At 39.1% G+C, this 24006-nt stretch overlaps 1 protein-coding gene across 1 annotated transcript in view; it reads left to right on the plus strand.

Moving 5' to 3' along the window:
• Positions 1 to 24006, plus strand: part of LOC123760489 (irregular chiasm C-roughest protein) — a 129270-nt gene that overhangs the window by 103144 nt on the left and 2120 nt on the right. Inside the window, exons 2-7 of the mRNA XM_069338372.1 lie at positions 1488 to 1648; positions 1839 to 1916; positions 11911 to 12043; positions 20177 to 20327; positions 20810 to 20958; positions 23654 to 23779. Of these exons, the coding sequence (XP_069194473.1) occupies positions 1488 to 1648; positions 1839 to 1916; positions 11911 to 12043; positions 20177 to 20327; positions 20810 to 20958; positions 23654 to 23766 (785 nt within the window). The 3' untranslated portion in view covers positions 23767 to 23779. The remainder of the gene's footprint in view (positions 1 to 1487; positions 1649 to 1838; positions 1917 to 11910; positions 12044 to 20176; positions 20328 to 20809; positions 20959 to 23653; positions 23780 to 24006) is intronic.

The following is a 24006-nucleotide window of genomic DNA, read 5'->3' on the forward strand; positions in this document are numbered from 1 at the left end:
GACAGAGTGCGAGGAGAGGCTCTGATACTCAAGAGTGTCCTGACAGAAACCACTGTCTCCTCCCGCGTGTTGACCTAATGTAACTAACCCCGTATTCCATCCCACAGGACACACAAGGAAATTGGTTAAGAAACGTAAAGCGTAAGGTTCCTCTGGTCCATGTATGACAAGTGTGCAAATTCTAGAAACAGAACTGCAGAGAGAGAGAGAGCCAATTGCCTTAGTACTGTATTGCATATATATGTATATTATATATATATATATATATATATATATATATATATATATATATATATATATATATATATATGTATATATATATATATATATATATATATATATATATATATATATATATATATATATATATGCAGAATAACCACATATGAAAAATAGAAAATGCTTAACGCGTTTTCGGCTAATTCGCCTTCATCAGAGCAAAGTAGAATGATTCATTCTACTTTGCTCTGATGAAGGCGAATTAGCCGAAAACGCGTTAAGCATTTTCTATTTTTCATATGTGGTTAGTCTGCATACTTGGATCAGTGTTTTTGTGATCATTGTTGCATATATATATATATATATATATATATATATATATATATATATATATATATATATATATATATATATTTTGCAGAAACCGTAGCCTAATGCTGGGCCCACGCCAAGCCTCACATACGTCACATTTCTAACAGCGTTTCAACATAAAAACCTCTATTTTGTATTCCTGATAATCTCGCCGCGTTGAATATTTCATTAGATAATGTTTGCTTACGTCTCTCATGGTACATATTTGAAATAAACAAACACGCGCGCTTATTATTTTGTTCCATTTCTGGCGACGGAGGCGAACAGTTGGAAAATAGAATACCCCACGCCGCATCCCTGGTCGTAGAGACTCACGACAATGAACAAAGTGATGTCATTACACGCATCCAATCTGAACCGGAATGCCAGAACTCCTCACAGTGGAATAATTCTATTCACAATACGGCAATTGCACGATGGAAAATATTTCCTCGGAATTCTGCAGCTCAATCAATCCTTTATGCATCTCGTATTCCCGAGACAGAAACAAAATACACACACACTATAAATAAATAAATATATATTATATATATATATATATATATATATATATATATATATATATATATATATATATATAAATTATATATATATATATATATATATATATATATATATATATATATATATATAAATTATATATATATATATATATATATATAAATTATATATATATATATATATATATATATATATATATATATATATAAATTATATATATATATATATATATATATAAATTATATATATATATATATATATATATATATATATATATATATATATATATATATATATATATATATATAAATTGCTCAAGAAGCCTGGAGGCAAGATGGACACACACACACACTTAATAGATACATAACTTACGGTACTGGTGTGATATATTACAGGTCAGGAGAGCGAGGAGGGAGGGGAGGACCACCAGATCACCTGGGGACGACCCAACACCAACACGGCCTACTTCGACGACGACACCCCCACCAACGTCACGGCGGTGGTGGGCCAGAAGGCCACCCTTCCCTGCCAAGTCATCAACCTCGACAAGCGAGATGTAAGTAATCCCGTACTGTATCACTCCAAATTAATCCCTCTCCTTCTTGCCTTAAAAAGATTTGAACTGCACACTTACAAATCATGATCACAATTTGGATAAGGTTGTTTAACTTAATCGACGTTAGTCTTATAATTTGTTGTATATTTTATATCTTCTAATACTGTTTTGCTCCCTTGTACATGGGCAGGTATCGTGGATCAGGCAGCGGGACCTCCATATCTTGACGGTGGGAATCTTTACTTACACCAGCGACGACCGCTTCAAGGTACCGTTCTCTCGTCCTCATTTCTGTGGAATCTGTCATGTATTACAAGTGACAGGGAAGACGAAAGAGAGAGAGAGAGAGAGAGAGAGAGAGAGAAAGAGAGAGAGAGAGAGAGAGAGAGAGAGAGAGAGAGAGAGAGAGAGAGAGAGAGAGAGAGAGAGAGAGAGAGAGAGAGAGAGAGAGAGAGAGAGACAGACAGACAGACAGACAGACAGACAGACGAGTTGACTGTGTATTTTCGTCCGAGTTGACTGTGTATGTTACTCGCCTCCAGGTTAATGCCCATGATACTGTCTCCGTATACCTGCTCACAGAACACATTCTGCTTTTCTATGAGTTTTAAATCAAGATTTACATCAACGCTGATTCGTATCTTTCATGATAATCGTCTTGGTTGTAAATATTGTCATACAAAGGTTCTTTTCAAATTAAATTTTACTTTAAAGTTCCTTTAGCATAGAAATACTTATATTATATTATATTATATATATATATATATATATATATATATATATATATATATATATATATATATATATATATATGTCGTACCTAGTAGCCAGAATGCACTTCTCGGCCTACTATGCAAGGCCCGATTTGCCTAATAAGTCAAGTTTTCCGGAATTAATATATTTTCTCTTATTTTTTTCTTATGAAATGATAAAGCTACCAATTTCATTATGTATGAGGTCAATTTTTTTTTATTGGAGTTAAAATTAACGTAGATATATGACCGAACCTAACCAACCCTACCTAACCTAACCTAACCTATCTTTATAGGTTAGGTTAGGTTAGGTAGCCGAAAAAGTTAGGTTAGGTTAGGTTAGGTAGGTTAGGTAGACGAAAAACAATTAATTCATGAAAACTTGGCTTATTAGGCAAATCGGGCCTTGCATAGTAGGCTGAGAAGTGCGTTCTGGCTATTAGGTACGACATATATATATATATATATATATATATATATATATATATATATATATATATATGTATGTATATATATATATATATATATATATATATATATATATATATATATATATATATGTATATATATATATATATATATATATATATATATATATATATATATATATATATATATATATATATATATATATATATATATATAACAAACGCGTATACGGTATGCATGTACATGTGCACGCTCAGAATATTGAATCACGGATGTGTCAAGAGAGAGTTGGAAACATAGCCTAATATTAACACTATTGTTCAGACAACATTTCTTGAAGTAATACGTCTTTCTAAAGAACAGCCCAACCGTTAGGAAACGGTATCAGAGGGAGGGGGGGGTAGGTTATGGCCCTGATGAGGCTAAGGGTGGTTGAGGATCTGATGGGGGTGGAATATGGGTAGTTCTGGACCTACGAAAGTGGGGAATGAAGAGGAAACCCACACAGAGAACGATGAAGAAATATGTGAAGAACTTAACAAAACCTTCCAAACAGTCTTTAAGCTATAACTTGATCTATCACTCGAACTAAGAGCCTTAACTGAACGGATAATCCCATAAGAAAGAGTCACTGAAGTGGCAGTGACATCAGAATAAGTAAGGAAACAGGAACTGGATGTGACAAGAATATTAGCACCCGAAATGTTATCACCTAAGATACTAAAGGAGGCAGTTGAACCACTGTGCAATCTCCTTTAAATATTTAATTAATCTCTGGAAGTTACAATACAGACTGATCTGTAGCAGGCTAGTAGAATACTTAGAACAGCTAAATGTTATTTATTACTGCTCTCTAAACAAAAGCACGGTATTAATAAAAAGGAAAATTTGCATGTCAACAACCTGAAAGAGAAAATTGCCTTCATATGATTGATTTAAAACTTTGCAAATCTAATGAGAAATTAGGACTAAAATAAACTATGGTACTTACTAACGGATCTGGACTCGCTCCAGAAGTGGTCTTGGGTAGAGGGAATAATTGCATTAATTGACCATAACCTGGCCAGGTGTAGCTTGTGAGTTGTCCCCCGACCTTGCAAGCCCATCAACGGGCGTATCCAAGCGAGTACACACAAACACCACTTACAGGCTTGAGCAGGTACCGTGGGGGAGGAGATAGAGGGAAGGAGCACAGGTTGCACGGAAGGGGAGATAGCATGACAGCATCCTAGAGCAGGGAGGAGACAGTGGATAATCTGGTGGAGACAGAAGAGGAGGAGAAAGAGCATCTTCGAGGAGAAGAGAGAAAGGGGAAATCCCAAAGGAAGAGAAAGAGGGCATCCTATAGGAGAAAAACGAGTACATCCCGGAGATGTAAAAAAGAGGGCAGCATCGCAGCGTCTGTGCGCTGACTGGCTGGCTGGCGCCTCCTTCAGGCTGATATTGTAGTTAATGTGTTATTCTTCTGCATTTCCAGTGAGGTTCTTTTATGGCGTTTTAGCTATTGTTTGCTCCCATCCCCCCCGGAGGCCTGTTTGGCTTGAATTAATCTTTCACCCGCATCTGGGAGTCTGCCGGAGCCTCGTTTTGTATACCTTCCATCTCTTTGTTGATAGTTGCTGGTATTCTCTTAAGGACATTTTTACGGCCCTCGCCGAAACCATCTCTGACGCGAAGTCTCTGCTCATTTGTTTTTCTTTTGAGACTCGGGCAGGATTTTATGCATCTGGTGGAGACGGGTGTTGTCCCTGGGGATGGGGTGGGATAGTGGGTAGTAGTGGAGGTCTGGAGAGGACGGAGGGGATGAGGGGACGCTGGTGTATGAATCTTGGATGGGGGGGGGGGTAACGATTACTCGGTTTGAAAGGGATGTTGGAAGACGCCTGTTCGGTGTGTCCCCAGATGCTGGGACATGCCTGTCCACCGTGTTCCCGGATTCATCATATATGCCCATCAAATTCAGTTCACGTTCTTGTATATACATACCTCCTTGGGCTCGTGCTTCGTGTGTATCACCGCAGCTGTGTACTGGGTTCGTGTGTATCACCGGAGCTGTGTACTGGGTTCGTGTGTATCACCGCAGCTGTGTACTGGGTTCGTGTGTATCACCGCAGCTGTGTATTGGGTTCGTGTGTATCACCGCAGCTGTGTACTGGGTTCGTGTGTATCACCGTAGCTGTGTAATATATGTATCACATTCACAGGGGAGAGATTTAATACATTGCATCGCTTAGGGAGCCATGTGGGTGATAAACAACAACATGTATCATACTCATGTGTCCACATCATTACGATGCGGCTGTTGTCCCGTGGATATGTTGTGTGTGTGTGTGTGTGTGTGTGTGTGTGTGTGTGTGTGTGTGTGTGTGTGTGTGTGTGTGTGTGTGTGTGTGTGTACGTACCTAGTTACTTACCTAGTTGTGCTTGCGGGGGTTGAGCTCTGGCTCTTTGGTCCCGCCTCTCATTTGTCAGTCAACTGGTGTACAGGTTCCTGAGCCTATTGAGCTCTGTTATATCTACACTTGAAGCTGTGTATGGAGTCAGCCTCCACCACATCACTTCCTAATGCATTTCATTTGTCAACTACTCTGACACTGAAAAAATTCTTTCTAATGTCTCTATGGCTCATTTGGGCACTCAGTTTCCACCTGTGTCCCCTAGTGTGTGTGCTCCTGGTGTTAAATAGTATGTCTTTATCTACCCCCCTATCAATTCCTCTGAGAATCTTGTATGTGGTGATCATGTCCCCCCTAACTCTTCTGTCTCCCAGTGACGTGAGGTTTAATTCCCGTAGTCTCTCCTCGTAGCTCATACCCCTCAGTTCGGGTACTAGTCTGGTGGCAAACCTTTGAACTTTTTCCAGCTTAGTCTTATTCTTGACTAGAAATGGACTCCATGCTGGAGCCGCATACTCCAGGATTGGTCTGGCATATGTGGTATACAAAGTTCTGAATGGTTCCTTACACAAGTTTGTAAAGGCCGTTCTTTTGTTGGCCAACCTGGCATATACCGCTGATGTTATCCTCTTGATATGGGCTTTAGGAGACAGGCCTGGCGTGATATCAACTCCCAGGTCTTTCTCTCTCTTTGACTCTTGATGTATTTCATCTCCCAAATGATACCTTGTATCTGGTCTCCTGGTCCCTTCGCCTATCTTCATTACATTTGTTCGGGTTAAACTCGAACAACCACTTGTTCGACCATTCCTGCAGCTTGTCCAGGTCTTCTTGAAACCTCAAACTATCCTCCTCTGTCTTAATCCTTCTCATAATTTTGGCGTCGTCAGTAAACATTAAAAGGAATGAGTCTATACCCTTGGGAGATCATTTATGTATATCAGAAACAGGATAGGTCCGAGTACAGAGCCCTGTGGGACTCCACTGGTCCCACAGGGTGTGTGTGTGTATCCCAGTAGACTGCGCAGACATAGCCGAATTGTCCTGGGTTCGATTCCTGGGCAAGGGACATGGAATTTGGGGCACGTATACTTACACCTGATTAATTTGTATTCATAAATATACAACCATTTTATATTTTAATTTCTTGAGTGAAACAAAGCATCATTTTACAATTGTGAAAGATATAATGACAGAGACGCAGTGTTAAAATGTAACATATTGTTGACCAGACCACACACTAGAAATTGAAGGGACGACGACGTTTCGGTCCGTCCTGGACCATTCTCAAGTCGATTGTCAAGACAATCGACTTGAGAATGGTCCAGGACGGACCGAAACGTCGTCGTCCCTTCAATTTCTAGTGTGTGGTCTGGTCAACATACTTCAGCCACGTTATTGTGACTCATCGCCTGTGTAACATATTGCTAACAAACTTTATACAAAATATATCATTGCTAGTCATTAAAACGCGTTTTGCTTCACCAGCATATTACGATTCATCCTGTTTTTTTAAGCGTCACTTGGAAGTTGCGGCAACACTGTAATGTCCTTCTGACTGCACTGCTGTTTTAGATTCAGCTGTTCAGAAGTTCAAAGTACCACGAGCTATGGTGTGCTCGAATAGGGCTTGGACTGTACTTAGCTAGAAAATTTTACTGTAAACTTATATTGACTGTATTGTTATAACCTGAAGATTGACTATAATTAGTATAATCTGACTGTTGTCACAGTTGGTACAGTTGTTAACATCAAAAAGGGCATATTTTTGGCCTATTCATTATTTCTTAACTTTTTCTTTAAGTTTCCTAGATGATATTTAAATCTGAATTACAATTTACTTCTTGACAAATCTTATATAAATATACTTATTAATATAAAATTACAACATTATTATTTATTACATTATTGTAATTGAAGCATTATTGATAACAATACAAAATCTGTGCATTCGTAATTTATCTAACTAAATTTACATTGATCTGAAAATATTTGCATATATGTATAAGATTCTCTATTAATCATTCAAGCTTTCCTAACATATCGCGTTAATAATTAAAGTCCGTGTTAATAGATTGAAATCCACCTAAACCATTAACCTAGCCTATCCTGCTAATTATGCATACTGTTGCTATCACTATTTACACAAGTTCCCATTTGCATACTCAAGATTCTCAATTACCATACAATATATTCCCTTAACAACGTCTCTAATTAATTACTCAAAATTAAGTATGCATATTTCCAGGCGATTTGAAATTCAAATTTGAATTGCCTAATTATAACCTTGACTAGCTCAGTCATAATTGTATTCCTCCATTGCATAAAAAGCTTCTTGGAAATGCAAGTATCTCTTGTCAGCATTGGAGATGCAAGTATCTCTTGTTGGTGTGGGAGAAGTATCTCCTGTTATTAAGGTAAATGCAAGTATCCCCTTGTTGGTGTGGGAGATGTTTATGATTATTGAAAAGCAAAGGCCAATCCCAAAGGTGTCTTCCAGAGGTGTAAACTAAGGTTACAGAAAGCTTTGTAACCTTACCTATTGTAAGCAAGCGACAGATCAGCTAACACATAATGACGACCAAATGTCAGCTACTATTTAGTATGCTACAATGGGTGGTATAACTAAATGGCTGATTAAAATGGTAACTAAATTGATTGCATTATTAATAGTTTTTATATCTTTACTAGAAAATAGAAGAGGTGAATTTTGCTGAGGTTGAAGAACTATATAGCAGGGTGCAGTAAACTAGTTAAGCTAAAAATTGTGGGAGAAATCAGTAAGCAGCACACGCGTTAAGCTAAACAAGTCCCCCGGAGGGTGAAATACTTTCCGATATCCTAAAATATGGCAAGGAAAAGCTTAGTCAACATTTCTCAAGCGTATTCCCTAAATCACGCGAGTCGGGGGGGGAGGGGGAAGGGGGCGCTGTTCCAGAATTGTAGAGCTGTAAATGTCCCAGTTATGAAAACCGGAGATAAATCACTGGTATCTAACTCTCGTTATATTACTTTTACGTCCAATATGGAACAGATTAATTGACGAAATTATCGCAAGAGTCATTAGTAATCACCTCAGAAAGCACAAAATGATATAGAACTTATAACAAGGTTCTAAATAAAGGACAATCGTATTTTAGAAATTTACACTTTCTCTTTTCAAGCATATATGAAACATAAGACAATGAGAAAGATTACGATACTGTGTACCAAGATTTGAGGCTATTGTTACAGCTCCACACGATATATTGGCAAAGAAGGTAGAGACACACAGTATTGTCTGGGGGACCTCTTAAGTCGGATTAGGGCTCTTTATCACAAGGAAAACAGAGCAAATGGGGGAGTTGTGTAAAAACCTTGGTTTGTGCCTCAGAGAGGTTGCAGGATCCAGTAAGTTCACTAGAAAGTCGGTTTCAACTCCTTTTGACCATGTCGTAGCTCAGTCGATTAAGGCAGCGTCTGGGATGCTCTCGGACGCAGGTTCGAATCCTCGTCACGGCCCTTGTGGATTTGTTCATAAAACAGAGCAAATGTTCGAAATAAAAACCAACGATGTAACAGGATTCTAGTCCAGAATTGTCAGCAATGAAAACTCTATTGCTATCCCGTAAAGGAATTCCTTTAACTTTGAAATTCCACTTGTATTACGAAGTGCAGCCTTTTGGGCACCGTGGAGTAGAATGGATGTAAATTCTCTTGAAAGCATGCAGAGAAGAATACCTAAGTTTATCCCGGGGCATTAATAAAAACCTTTATTAAGAAAGACAAAGCAAATATCACCAATACTTTCTACTAATGTATAGAATAAAAGGGGACTTGATTGAAGTGTTCGAATCGATAAAGGCGTCATACTAAGAGAAGATATATATACTTCGGTTTCCAAAAGTATTAATCCTAATTTGAACACGAAACAAGGAATTCGTGAGTGACACAAATTTACAGTATAAAACAAATAGGTAAACATTGGTTTGGAAACAAGTTACCAAGTAACATCCTAGAAGCAAACTCAATAGAAAAATTTCCAACGGAGATTGGATAAGTGGAGTGGTTGGATGCATACAGAAGCGACGTCGCATGCGACAGTCGGGTTTCTGTTAGCCTTTATTCAGATTTTCTTAAGGAAATGCTAAAATATTACAGTTTTCTGTGACCATCAAACAGCTAAAATGTGATTTGCAAGAGTTCCAGCATGCCTGGGATGTTACAGAATTTAAGATTATCTGCTGACACATGTCAATATCAACAAGAATAGAGAATTAGATCAGCATATTCATGAACATATGTTGTAACACGAAGCGCAGTAAATATATAAACTGCGCACGACATCACACATACAACAGCTCGACTATGGTCATATAACCATATGATAGACTGGTCAGCATAAGAACTGCCTTTAGAATCTTGTGTAAGGAATCGTTCAGGACCTTGTATACCACTTATGTAAGACCAATCCTGGAGTATGCAGCTCTAGCCTGGAGTCAATACCTAGTTAAACACAAGGTAAAGTTAGAGGAGATTCAGAGGCATGCCACCAGACTAGTACCGGAATTGAGAGGTATGAGCTACAAGGAAAGGCTAAGGGAGCTGAACCTGGAAAACAAAAGAGTAAGGGGGAGACATAATATCCACCTACAAAATTCTTAGGGGAATTGACAGAGTGGACAAAGACAAACTCTTTAGCACGGGTGGAACACGAACAAGGGGACACAGGTGAAAACTTAGTACCCAGATGAGCCACAGAGACAATAGAAAGAATTTTTTCAGTGTCAGAGTAGTTAACAAATGGAATACATTAAGTAATGATGTGGTAGAGGCAGACTCCATACACAGTTTCAAATGTAGATTTTATAGAGCCCAGTAGGCTCAGGAATCTGTACACAAGTTGATTGACAGTTGAGGGGCGGGACCAAAGAGCCAGAGCTCAACCTCCGCAAACACAACTAGGTGAGTACAAATGCACATACAGTGACTCGTCATACATATGAATTGTTAAGTCCGCGTTTAGCTTTGGGGACATGATTATAAAACGTACGATTAGCTTGCCTGAACGAGCAATCCAAAAAATCTTAGGGTATTGTAAACTCTTCCCAATTTCATATATATTAGCAATTTCTTCATAAAAAAATCGGAGTTGCAAACCCTCAAGTCTCGAAGAAACATTCCTGAAAAATACTGCTTGTTTAACTTTATGATGATTCGAAAAATAATGAACATACGAGCCCACGTTGGTAGGTTTCCTATACACATTAAATTTGAACTTTCTATTGATTCTATGGATCATGATGTCCAAAAACGGAAGAACACCACTTTCTATTGATTCTATGGATCATGATGTCCAAAAACGGAAGAACACCATTCTCCTCATTCTCATTTGTGAATTTTATTTGAAGGCACCAAAAAATTTCATTAAGAAATTCGGTTTGGTCACCCGGCCATAAGCACAATATATCATCGACATACATAACTCAAACTATGTTAGCAGGGATAATCCTGCTAGTGGATTATACGATCAACCTATTCTCTTACACATTACGTCTGAATTTACTCGTATGCCCGTATGGCCGAAAATGGACGTAATTTACAAACTTTAATATCTTATGTGTCCAACAGTTAATTTGTGAACGTTTTAAAACAAAAAACTTATTATACCTACCATAATTATTGTATGTAGGCTGAATATACTGAGGAACATTTTTTTAATTTCCTTTCCTCCATTGAACCAACCTTTGCTCCTAACTCAACTTTTCTGAATCACTCAAAATAATACACGACGACACAGTTGACGTTTGAGCGACACATCGTCAACTAAAACCTTGCCGTGCTAAAGGCTTTTCTAAACCCATCTGAAGAAAGTTCGTCGCTCTCTCTGAAACTGGCTGTGGGTATACCCTGGTAAACCCGGTCACCCGCGACCCACCCCGCCCCCTGGTTCACTGCTGGTAAATGTATCCTGTTGCGGAAGGAATGTTGGCCCTGCTGAGGTTTGTATGTATCCGCTGGTGTGTGTGTGTGTGTGTCTGGCGGAGGATGTCCGGGGTCCACTCCATGTTTTTCGTCTCATGCAGACTCGCGCTGCTCTGTATTGTCGGCACGCCTTGCGCCTGCCCACTTCATTCTTGCTGCTTAAAATGGAGAGACAGAGAGAGAGAGGAGACAGAGAGAGAGAGAGAGAGAGAGAGAGAGGGAGAGAGAGAGAGAGAGAGAGAGAGAGAGAGAGAGAGAGAGAGAGAGAGAGAGAGAGAGAGAGAGAGAGAGAGAGAGAGAGAGAGAGAGAGAGAGAGAGAGAGAGAGAGAGAGAGAGAGAGAGAGAGAGAGAGAGAGGAGAGAGAGAGAGAGAGAGAGAGAGAGAGAGAGAGAGAGAGAGAGAGAGAGAGAGAGAGAGAGAGAGAGAGAGAGAGAGAGAGAGAGAGAGAGAGAGTGAGTGTGTCTCTACCACTCAAAGAGACCATGTATGAGGTAGAACACCCACCCATCATTGGAGACGGAGGGGGTGTTCCCTTGTGTCATTAATATGTTGCTTTAAAAAGATTTTTCTGTTTCGAATCACATCTCGTTCCTGAGGTTATTATTAGTAGTAGTGCTGTAGTACTCTCAATGAAGATATTAATATTCCAATATTTATTGACTAAGCAATAAGTCTTCTATTATTATATTGTGTCCCTCAACATCTGGTCTCCTCCCCCAGGTGTACCATCCTGAAGAGAGCGACGAGTGGTTCCTGGAGATCAATCCGGTGACCTTCAGGGATGCTGGCGTGTATGAGTGTCAGGTTTCTACCAGTCCCAAGGTCTTCCTACCGGTCCTTCTCACGGTGGAAGGTAAGGCATAAAAGTGACAGAGAATGAAGCAAAAAGACTAGAAGTTGCTTAGGAATAAATATATAAAGAATGTATGCGGAGGCGATGGGTCAGTTATGTTAATGCAAGAAAAACATCAAAATAAGGCTACACATTAATTGGTACGGAGATTATGCATTATGGTTCACCGCTGATGTAACAGCTTTAGAAGCGTCTCTCCCTAACCACTGCTCACTAACGAATAATAGGAGATAAATTCACACGGTTCTCCTGGAGAGGTTAATCTTACCCTGCGCTCCTGTACAGGTCGGCTCTACCTCATATCTGTCTGTAGATGCTTCTGTGACTGGGTCAGGAATCTCTGTAAACTTGTGTGTGTTGTCTAGGGTGCTACTTAGTGTGTCACCTAGTGTGTCACCTAATGTGTCACCTAGTGTGCCATCTAGTGTGTCATCTAGTGTGTCACCTAGTGTGCCATCTAGTGTGCCATCTAGTGTGTCACCTAGTGTGCAATCTTGTGTTTCACCTAGTGTCACCTAGTGTGCTACTTAGTGTGCCACTTAGTATGCCATCTAGTGTGCCATCTAGTGTGTCACCTAGATGGTGATACACTAGATTGTTGTTGGTGTGCTATTGTTTGATCATTTGGTTGAATATCGAATTACTGTTGGGTGTCTTCCAAGTTTTTGGCATATTCCCTCTCTCAACTGAGGCGTTTCGAACAATTGTCAATGGTCTCATCAGCTCTTTGGCTGTTTCTTTAGAATACATTGGTTCATTTCCTCAGGCTGCTTTTATCCCATCCAGTTTCTTAAATTGTTTTTCGTGATTTCGCACCAAAGTTTCTAATTGTGTTGACCAGTTGCATATTCTCCCTTACATTTTGTAATAGTTCCAGTTCATTTTCTGAATGGTCTCCAACTCCCTTTTTATTTTAGCCTGGACATTCTGTAGTTTACTGATGTCATGCTTCTTACATTACTGGGTAGCAGTTCCGCTTGTTCGTTTGCCCTCACAACGCCTCTCTATCATCCTTCGTCACAGCCAGCCCAACAAACTTCTCAACCTATTCCCTCAAAAGTAGGCATAGACGAAAGTAAGGTAATTATCTGGAGAAAACACTAGGTCATTATAACTATATAGCACTTGGAAGGGATATAAGGAGAAGAATTTAGGATAGGACCAGGGGACAGGAATGGTGCCCAACCACTTAGACGGTCGGGGATTGAGCGATGACCTGCAAGAAGCGAGACCGTCGCTCTAGCGTCCAACCTAGAGCGACGGTCTCGCTTCTTGCAGGTCATCGCTCAATCCCCGACCGTCTAAGTGGTTGGGCACCATTCCTGTCCCCTGGTCCTATCCTAAATTCTTCTCCTTATATCCCTTCCAAATGCTATATAGTTATAATGACCTAGTGTTTTCTCCAGATAATTACCTTACTTTCGTCTATGCCTACTTTTGAGGGAATAGGTTGAGAAGTTTTCTTTGTTTCCCATGTCTTCGTCGCTCTACGTTTCCCAGTACATTTTCATTAGTACTAAATGTTGCATCCATGAAGCATTTAGTACTAAATTTTCATTAGTACTAAATGCTACATGGATGCAATAGTCCAGTTCTGAACATTGTTTGCAACTTAAGTCAACTTTTAGTGGATATTCACCGAGAAGTGAGAAGAAGGGGAGGCGGTGGGGGGGGGGGGGGGGGCAGACAGCTCTTCAAGTATACCTGGCTATAACAGAAAGAACTTAACATTTAGTAAGGGTGAGAGCTTCGATCTGGCCGCAATAGCCACCGTCCTGTGAGACATGTGTAAAAAGGATAAGATTTTTACATCTGAACAGTCGGTTTGGAGTCACGGGCCTCGTGCTTGGTGATTAGAAGCTCGGAGTAGCTGTTAAAGTTACTTAATTTAGGAGAGGCATAATGCTAACGAACTCTTAATGCATTGTCTCAACTGGCTAGATTGAAGGCTTTTGAGAATAACTATTAAACCAATCCTGTGACCAGTGAGGTAAACCATTAAATCAGTCCTATAATCAGGGAGGTTAATCATTAAACCAGTTGTATGGCCACTGAGAGTAATCATTAAACAGTCCTGTGATCAGTGCGATTAACAATGCATGCCCGTGTTGAGGTGTTGCAACCTCTGGGAATTACGAACCCTAATTAATGTGGTTTCTGCAAGGCAGCGGCATCCAAGCTGACTGCTCTCACAGCTATATATGACATCGTGGCGGCTTTAAATATTTATTGAACACTCTGGGGTTCGTGAACTCCTAAATCCAGGAGGGGGAAGACTTGGTCGCTCTGTTGTCGGTTGACTTATGAACACTTTCATTTGCGTCACAGTTGTTTCACTGACATCAAAATTGTTTCACGATTTTACCTATTGTTTCAGAATTATCATCAAAGTTTCACTATTATTAAAAAATAATGTACTATTATAATCAAAGTTTCACTATTATTAAAAAATAATGTACTATTATCATCAAAGTTTCACTATTATTAAAAAATAATGTACTATTATCATCAAAGTTTCACTATTATTAAAAAATAATGTACTATTATCATCAAAGTTTCACTATTATTAAAAAATAATGTACTATTATCATCAAAGTTTCACTATTATTAAAAAAATAATGTACTATTATCATCAAAGTTTCTCTAGTGTCAAAAGGTGTGGGGGTCACCTGTTATGGTCACTACAGGTGAAACTGATTGGTAATTGTCCTGCCTTCGCGTTTATATTTGCAACGTTTCTCTTATTCCCGTTACTTAACTTCCCAAATTAATATATAACACAATTTATATACGTGCAGAGGTATGCAGTTATGTTAATATAGGTAGGTTGTTGTTTTAGATTCAGCTACGGGTTGTGGTGAGCCCATAGTGGACTTACCTGGTACAGAAGCGGTGTTGTGTGTGTGTACTTGGTGGTGTGTTGTGGGAGATTCAGCTACTTGGAACGTAAAGTTTAAAGTAGCACAGGCTATGATGAGCTCGTAGTGAACTTGGTTTGTTATTTTAGATTCAGCTACTTGGAAGAAAACGTTGAAAGTAGCAGAGGTAATATCAATCCAATAAGTATGAACATGTACCAAAACTATACAGAATATTCACGCCACTGAATTGTATATAAAAAATGATGTGTATTAGTTTTATACCTGACAACCTATACGATACTCTAAAGAATTTCTGAAAACATAATTTTTGATAAATGAACATAAATTGATACAGGTTATAAGGAGCCAGTTATCCCCCCCCCCCCATGCTGCCTAACTGGTTTCCGCGGTCTGGGTATAACGGCAGCGTAATTTACACTTGAATATAATTACTGAGGTTCATAAGTGGCAGGATAATCTAGGTCGAGTCGTAAGTTAAAGAAAAGTGGTCCCGCATCTTGTCCAGGTGGAGGAGCTGCCGCCGGCTGTGGAGGGCATCAGCTGCTGGAGACACACATACACTCACTCGCGCACACAAGCATATTTATTTTAACACACAAACATACATTTTATACATACACACACACACACACATATATATATATATATATATATATATATATATATATATATATATATATATATATATATATATATATATATATATATATATATATTATGAATAGGTTGTTGTTTCCGTAGAGTTATATATCAATTTTCATCTCCGTTTTACACACACTGTACTCCCCTTCATATAGTCTAGGGCAGCTGCACAAATGCAGATGTACCTAAATGTGTTAATACCAAAAAATGTAAAGAAAGGGGAGTAGTGGTTACAAGGGGATGTTGGGAGAGAAAGGTGGAAGAGAGTGTGGAAGAGGAGAGGGGGTGGTGGAAAGGGGAGGTTAAGGAGGGAGGAAGGTTGGAAAAGAGGTTGACAAGTGAATAAGAAGGGAAGGGAGGAGAGGGGAGAAAGAGGAAGACGGGGAGAGAAGGAGAAAGGGGAATAGAGGGAGATATTGGAAGTGAGACGAGAAGGCGCAAGATTGGTGCAGTTGGGGTGGGGGGGGGGGGTTGAGGGGAAGAGAGAGGGGGGGGATCGAATGAGGGGGAGGGAGGGTAATTATACTAATAATTAAATATATTTGAATGCTCTGAGAACTTAATACTTAATTTGCCTCTTAGTAAACACTCACTAATTTTATTATTGCCAGGTAGTCAACTCCAGACTATTATATGCCGCTTTATTCGCCACGAGAAATCAATATCATTAGAAGAGTCAACAAAACATCTAAATGAGCAAGTATAATTTCATTAACTTTAGAATTAGGTAATGAAAACCAAATAAATACGACTCCTAATCGTAAGGAGTCGTGCGGAGTGAGGTTTATATCTACATATATATATATATATATAATATATATATATATATATATATATATATATATATATATATATATATATATATATATATATATATATATATATATATATATATATTCGCGTTTTATGCTTACATATCCACTTCTCACACTCTGCCCTTGACTCCTTACAACTGCCCAAGAGGGTACAGTCTACCTCAGATAACAGGCTCTATCCCTGTCAGGACCCGTCGGTGACCTGATCGCTGTAGGAGTCTCCAACTGAACTCGACGACGAGGAAAATCTATCATCACATCAAAGTGAAAAACACTATCGTCTCTCTCTCTCGCCAATTAAAATAGACAACTCTACTAGTCATACTCTTACTTACAATACATTTATGTATATGAAAGCGCTAAATGAAATGCAGTATATTATTTTGAATCTGACATAACGAAACTTACTCGCAATAATGTGAAATGAAGCCAGCGGGACTTTATGTTCCCTGGATTAATACAGTAAAGCATTACTGCAGACAGTGAGGCAGAATAACTTGGCTGGAAATCAGACACCCAACCCACAAATCTGGAAAAAAAATATAATAATTGACGACGTTTCGGTCCGTCCTGAATCGAATTTTATTATTCAGTTAGTTTATGCGATGACGTTCCGGGCACTATAATATAATGCGCGTGATTTAACATTAACGCATGCATTAGGAACGTTATGCGTGAGGGTTAATTAGCAGAGTTAAATTACCTTCTCTGGAAAAGGTCAGCAACTCCACCCACTCACCATCGTACCCCTCCAATACTGCACCTGTCAATCACACGAACGGCTCTACCACACGAACGGGTTTTCCACTCATCACTACTACACGAACGGCCCTACAACTCATCACTACCACACGAACGGCCCTACAACTCATCACTACCACACGAATGGTCCTACAACTCATCACTACCACACGAATGGTCTTACCACTCATCACTACCACACGAACGGCTCTACCACTCATCACTACCACACGGACGGCCCTACCACTCATCACTACCATACGAACGGCCCTACCACTCATCATTACCACACGAACGGCCCTACCACTCATCACGACCACACGAACAGCCCTACCCCTCATCATTACCATACGAACGGCCCTACAACTCATCACGACCACACGAACGGCCCTACCACTCATCATTACCATACGAACGGCCCTACAACTCATCACTACCACACGAACTCCCCTCACCACACTCCACCGTCTGTTTCACGCTGTAAGGGGCTTGCGCAAGACCTTATACTGTTCAAGAAGTTCAGTCTCGAAGCCGTTTTTTCTAACTTTGACCCGATTTAACGATATCTCTATTTCTGTCCATAACTTTGTAACTATCTACCTTGCCGTTACCACTGTCTATATATTTCCCCTGTCTCTCTCTCTACATCTATCGCTCAAAAATATATCCACGACAAAACATTGCAAATGCATCACCCTTTCCGCTTGGATTCCCTCAGCCACCCTTGTCCCACCTCATAAAAAAATCCAAGAGTGAAAAGTTGCAAGGCTTGGTGGCAGATATTTTCTTGCATTACGACTGGGGAGAGAAACAAGAGCTTCCCTTTTATTTTACCAACACTGTGGCTGAGAACCCCCTCCCCCCCCCTCACAACGGTGAAAGCTTGTGGGCTCTATTGTTTCTTATTTTGTTTTCAGTTTGTTGTATATATATATATATATATATATATATATATATATATATATATATATATATATATATATATATATATATATATATATATATATCGTGCGCCATGGGGTTAATATACCCGTGGAAAGGGGGAACCTGTTGCCTGGGTAACAGCTTCTTCCCCCAAATCAACCTACCTAGGCTTTGCGCCCTGGAGAGGCCACTCCAGACCGACAACCAGAGCGCAACTCCATAGTCTCCTGAGACTGATGGATGCCTACTACTACAATACTACTACTACTACTACAATACTACCAGCACGAAGGAGCAGAACAGAAACCTCAGAAGTCTGGAGAGAAACAAATCATGTTCTTCTGTCTACCTTTATGTGCGCAGCATTTTCTCTCCTCACTTTGATAGGGGGATTGACTTGATTGGGGATCTTGTTGGATGCTCGTTCAGAGATTGGGGAAGAAGGGAGCGTAGGTTATGGTTCACAGAACATACATACATACGTAAAGATGCCTGATATGTGTTCATTAAAGAGCCATTTCCGATTGATGTGTTAGAGACATACACAACATTCCAGTGCGTGTGTGTGTATTTCTCATAATGTACTTAGACACACACACACACACACACACACACACAAACACACACACACACACACACACACACACACACACACACACACACGGGGGGGTCTGATAACTGAATGGACAGCGCGCGGATCTTGTAATCCAATGGAACGGGTTTGATTCCCGGCGCCGACAGAGAAAAATGGGTAGTTTCTTTCTCCCTGATGCGCCTGTTACCAAGCAGTAAATAGGTACCTGCGAGTTAGACAGCTGTTATGGGCTGCTTCCTGTGTGTGTGTGTGTGCGTGTGAAAAAAATTAGTTAGTAGTCAGTAACAGTTGAGAGGCGGGCCGAAAGAGCAGAGCTCAACCTCCGCAAGCACAACTAGGTGAATACAACTAGGTGAACACACACACACACACACTAGGTGAGTACACTGTCATACAATTATTCATATTACCGCGCCCCAGTTTCTGTTTGCCCAAGTTAACTAAGTTACCCCACTTTTTTTTTTTTTTTTTTTTTTTTTGTGTGTGTGTGTGTGTGTGTGTGTGTGTGTGTGTGTGTGTGTGTGTGTGTGTGTGTGTGTGTGTGTGTGTGTGTGTGTGTGTGTGTGTGTGTGTGCTTTTTAAATCTATATTTTACCTCTTCTTCCGTTATCACAAATTCTCTTTTCATCCCAAATTACTGCCTGGTTTTGAGCTTCATACTGAATATTCTAAGAACTTGTATACATAACTGCTACTGGGATACGCGGAAGTCTGAGGGAAAACTAAACAAATCAGAAGTTATCTTTTCTCATTATCTCAAGATAAGAAGTGACAGTTAAGCTTTTCTCATTATCTCAAGATAAGAAGTGACAGTTAAGCTTGTTGAGGAAAAATATTATTTCTAAAGGTCCAGTTTACTTCTGTTAATTTTTTGTAGAAAACTCTAAGATAAGAGTAGACTTACGTTGTAGATAAGAATAGACTTAGGTTGCAGATAAGAGTAGACTCTAGTTATAGATAGAGTCTACAACTAGAGTACATCTAGTTGTACTATCATTGTAGATAGCGTCAACAACTTTTAACTGGATGATAATACTTTCATCTAGGATGAAAGTATTCTTACTGGATGGTCAGTAAGCACTTGTGGTGACCTTAATAACCCTCCAGAGTTTCATAGCCTTAAACCCAACACCAAACCAATTCCTGTCATCCAAACAACCTACGGGCTCACCATAGCCCGTGCTACTTGGAACTTTTTGTTCTAGCTAGCGAATCTTTAACAACAACAACAACATCCAAACAAAGAAAAAAATTACACGTGAAAATTAAGGATCTTGATAATTGAGTTTACATTTTTTGGTTGCATTTTATGCTTTATTTTAACCTTGAAATTTCTTGGCAGCAACAAAAATACAAGTGTAAGTCGAACATTGCGCAGCTGATGCGCAAAAGCCCCCTAGCCCCCCCCCCTCCCAAAAAAAAGCTCCCCAAAAGCGCGCACTGGCTCCATATGTATTCACTCCTCCAGGTCATAAAACCTATCAGAAATCAGCCTTTGCTTTCAAATTAAAACATAAAACCTGTGGTCTTGCAGTTCAGCAAGCAAAGATCAACGGCCCCAAAGAGGTATATATACAGAGCGGCTCGACCATCAAGCTCACCTGCATCGTCAACACCCACTCCGAGAACGTGGGAGCCGTCACTTGGTTCCGGGACAGCAACGAGCTCGACTACGACTCTCCCAGGTGGGTGTTGTTGCGCTGTTTCTGTCCATTTTGAAGGACTTTTGTTTTGTTACGGGTGAGTTAAACAGCTCTCCTCTCCTCTCCTCTCCTCTCCTCTCCTCTCCTCTCCTCTCCTCTCCTCTCCTCTGTGTGTCTACCTGTTTCTTCGTTCGTGGTATATTATGGTCTTGTTTCATTTACTTTGTCTACGCGTTAATCTGTTAGTTCCGAATCCCCCTTTTATTTTTTTTGGTCTCATTCTTCACTCTCCTGCCTGTATTTCCTTCCTAATCGTTTACCATATTATGATCAATCATTCTATATATCACTTTTATTCTTGTCCTCTATGTCTCTTTCTCTCCATCCTCACCTCTCTTATCATGCACCTCATCAATTTCTCATTCTTTTTCACCCTACGCCATTCTCCTCGGCCAATTCCCCTTTTCAACATACATTTTCACCTCTCCATTCCTCTTCAGTCGTCGCCTGCTTGTCTTCCGCAGGGGTGGCGTCAGCATAGAGATCGAGAAGACCCCCACCAGAACCACTTCGAAGCTCTTCCTGACGAGGGCGATGAAGGGGGACTCGGGCAACTACACGTGCGCTCCCCAGTTCGCCGACGCCGCCTCCGTGCTGGTTCACGTCGTCAACGGTAAGGCGACAAGTTGAACGTTGGTGATGACGAGTACGTGTGTGGAGTCGATGATCACATGTAGTTGTCGGCAGTGCCTAGCTGGTCCAGCTAGGAGTAGTGGTTACGGTCCGCTGATCCAGCTAGGAGTAGTGGTTAGGGTCCGCTGATCCAGCTAGGAGTTGTGGTTACGGTCCGCTGATCCAGCTAGGAGTTGTGGTTACGGTCCGCTGATACGGCTAGGAGTAGTGGTTACGGTCCGCTGATACGGCTAGGAGTAGTGGTTACGGTCCGCTGATCCAGCTAGGAGTAGTGGTTACGGTTCGCTGATACGGCTAGGAGAAGTGGCTATGGTTTGCTGATACAGCTAGAGGTCTGTTTTGCACTGATCCAGTTAGTTACAGTGGCTATGTCCAACTCATTCAGGAAGTAGTGGTGTCTATGTCACACTCATGGAGCTACAAGAGCTTGTTTACCACCAAACCAGCTGGAAGTAGTATCAGCGAACCTCAGAATCATGTAGAATTAGTGTATGTGTCCCACTAATTGAACGTGGAGTAAAGTCCAAGTCCCACAGATCCAACATTGCCGGAAACTAGAACCGATTTCCAAGTTAAGTATTCAGACACAACACTACACACACAAAAAACTAAGCAGAAGTAAATAGATCAGATAAACTTGCGAGACAAATGTTTACTGGAAGGGTGATTAAGGCCACAACAATAACTCACTGACCAACCACACGCATACTATTGTACTGTATGCAAGGACACTGTATCAAGGACAAAAGTATACTCAGTGATATATATATATATATATATATATATATATATATATATATATATATATATATATATATATATATATATATATATATATATATATATATATATATGTCGTACCTAGTAGCCAGAACTCACTTCTCAGCCTACTATGCAAGGCCTGATTTGCCTAATAAGCCTAGTTTTCATGAATTAATGTTTTTTCGATAACCAAACCTACCTAACCTAACCTAACCTAACGTTTTCGGCTACCTAACCTAACCTAACCTATAGAGATAGGTTAGGTTAGGTTAGGTAGGGTTGGTTAGGTTCGGTCATATATCTACGTTAATTTTAACTCCAATAAACAAAAATTGACCTCATACATAATGAAATGGGTAGCTTTATCATTTCATAAGAAAAAAATTAGAGAAAATATATTAATTCAGTAAAACTTGGCTTATTAGGCAAATCGGGCCTCGCATAGTAGACTGAGAAGTGAGTTCTGGCTACTAGGTACGACATATATATATATATATATATATATATATATATATATATATATATATATATATATATATATATATATATATATATATATATATATATATATATTTATTTATTATTAAATATGACCGAAAAAGTAAGATTAATAATTCTAACACGAATTTTCTCAATCTTTCGTACATTTCTTTTCACTGCTGGTGGTAATTCAAAAATCAATTCTCCAAAATTTATTTTTATTTCTAGTCTAGACTAGAAATAAAAATGAATTTTGGAGAATTAATTTTTGAATTACCACCAGCAGTGAAAAGAAATGTACGAAAGATTGAGAAAATTCGTGTTAGAATTATTAATCTTACTTTTTCGGTCATATTTAATAATATATATATATATATATATATATATATATATATATATATATATATATATATGTCGTACCTAGTAGCCAGAACGCACTTCTCAGCCTACTATACAAGGCCCGATTTGCTTAATAAGCCAAGTTTTCCTGAATTAATATATTTTCTCTAATTTTTTTCTTATGAAATGATAAAGCTACCCATTTCATTATGTATGAGGTCAATTTTTTTTATTGGAGTTAAAATTAACGTAGATATATGACCGAACCTAACCAACCCTACCTAACCTAACCTAACCTATCTTTATAGGTTAGGTTAGGTTAGGTAGCCTAAAAAGTTAGGTTAGGTTAGGTTAGGTAGGTTAGGTAGTCGAAAAACAATTAATTCATGAAACTTGGCTTATTAAGCAAATTGGGCCTTGCATAGTAGGCTGATAAGTGCGTTCTGGCTACTAGGTACGACATATATATATATATATATATATATATATATATATATATATATATATATATATATATATATATATATATATATATATATATATATATATATATATATATGTCGTACCTAGTAGCCAGAACTCACTTCTCAGCCTACTATTCAAGGCCCGATTTGCCTAATAAGCCAAGTTTTCCTGAATTAATATATTTACTATAATTTTTTTCTTATGAAATGATAAAGCTACCCTTTTCTCTATATATGAGGTCAATTTTTTTTTATTGGAGTTAAAATTAACGTAGATATATGACCGAACCTAACCAACCCTACCTAACCTAACCTAACCTATATTTATAGGTAAGGTTAGGTTAGGTAGCCAAAAAAACTAGGTTAGGTTAGGTTAGGTAGGTTAGGTAGACGAAAAAACATTAATTCATGAAAACTTGGCTTATTAGGCAAATCGGGCCTTGAATAGTAGGCTGAGAAGTGCGTTCTGGCTATTAGGTACGACATATATATATATATATATATATATATATATATATATATATATATATATATATATATATATATATATATATATATATATATATATATATATATATATATACTCAAGAGACGGCCACACTTTAGGTGGTTTATCTGCTGCTGTTGCAGGAGAGGAGTCTGCCGCTGTGCATACTGCTGGGTCTGCTGCCCTAGTCAGCAGTTGGCTAGTGGTGACCAGCTGCCTCCTGCTGCTACTGATGCAGGCTCGCCGCCCCAGCTGACCCCCTCGTCCGGGTTAGTAAACAAATTATTCTTTAAAACTGCTGAACTATTTTTTTTTTTAACCTGTAGTCTATTCTCTTTAATAATAATAATCTTCACGAGTCCCATTCTCACTAAATTGTTCACATATTTCTACTTCCCAAAATACCAATGAGAGGAAGTCTTATCAATCGAATTGTGATAACTAGCAATATAATTTTCTTGTAGACTTTTCACATTTCAATATATTTTGTCTTATA

Source organism: Procambarus clarkii, chromosome 39 (genome assembly GCF_040958095.1).
Source record: "Procambarus clarkii isolate CNS0578487 chromosome 39, FALCON_Pclarkii_2.0, whole genome shotgun sequence".
Taxonomy (NCBI): Eukaryota; Metazoa; Arthropoda; class Malacostraca; order Decapoda; family Cambaridae; genus Procambarus; species Procambarus clarkii.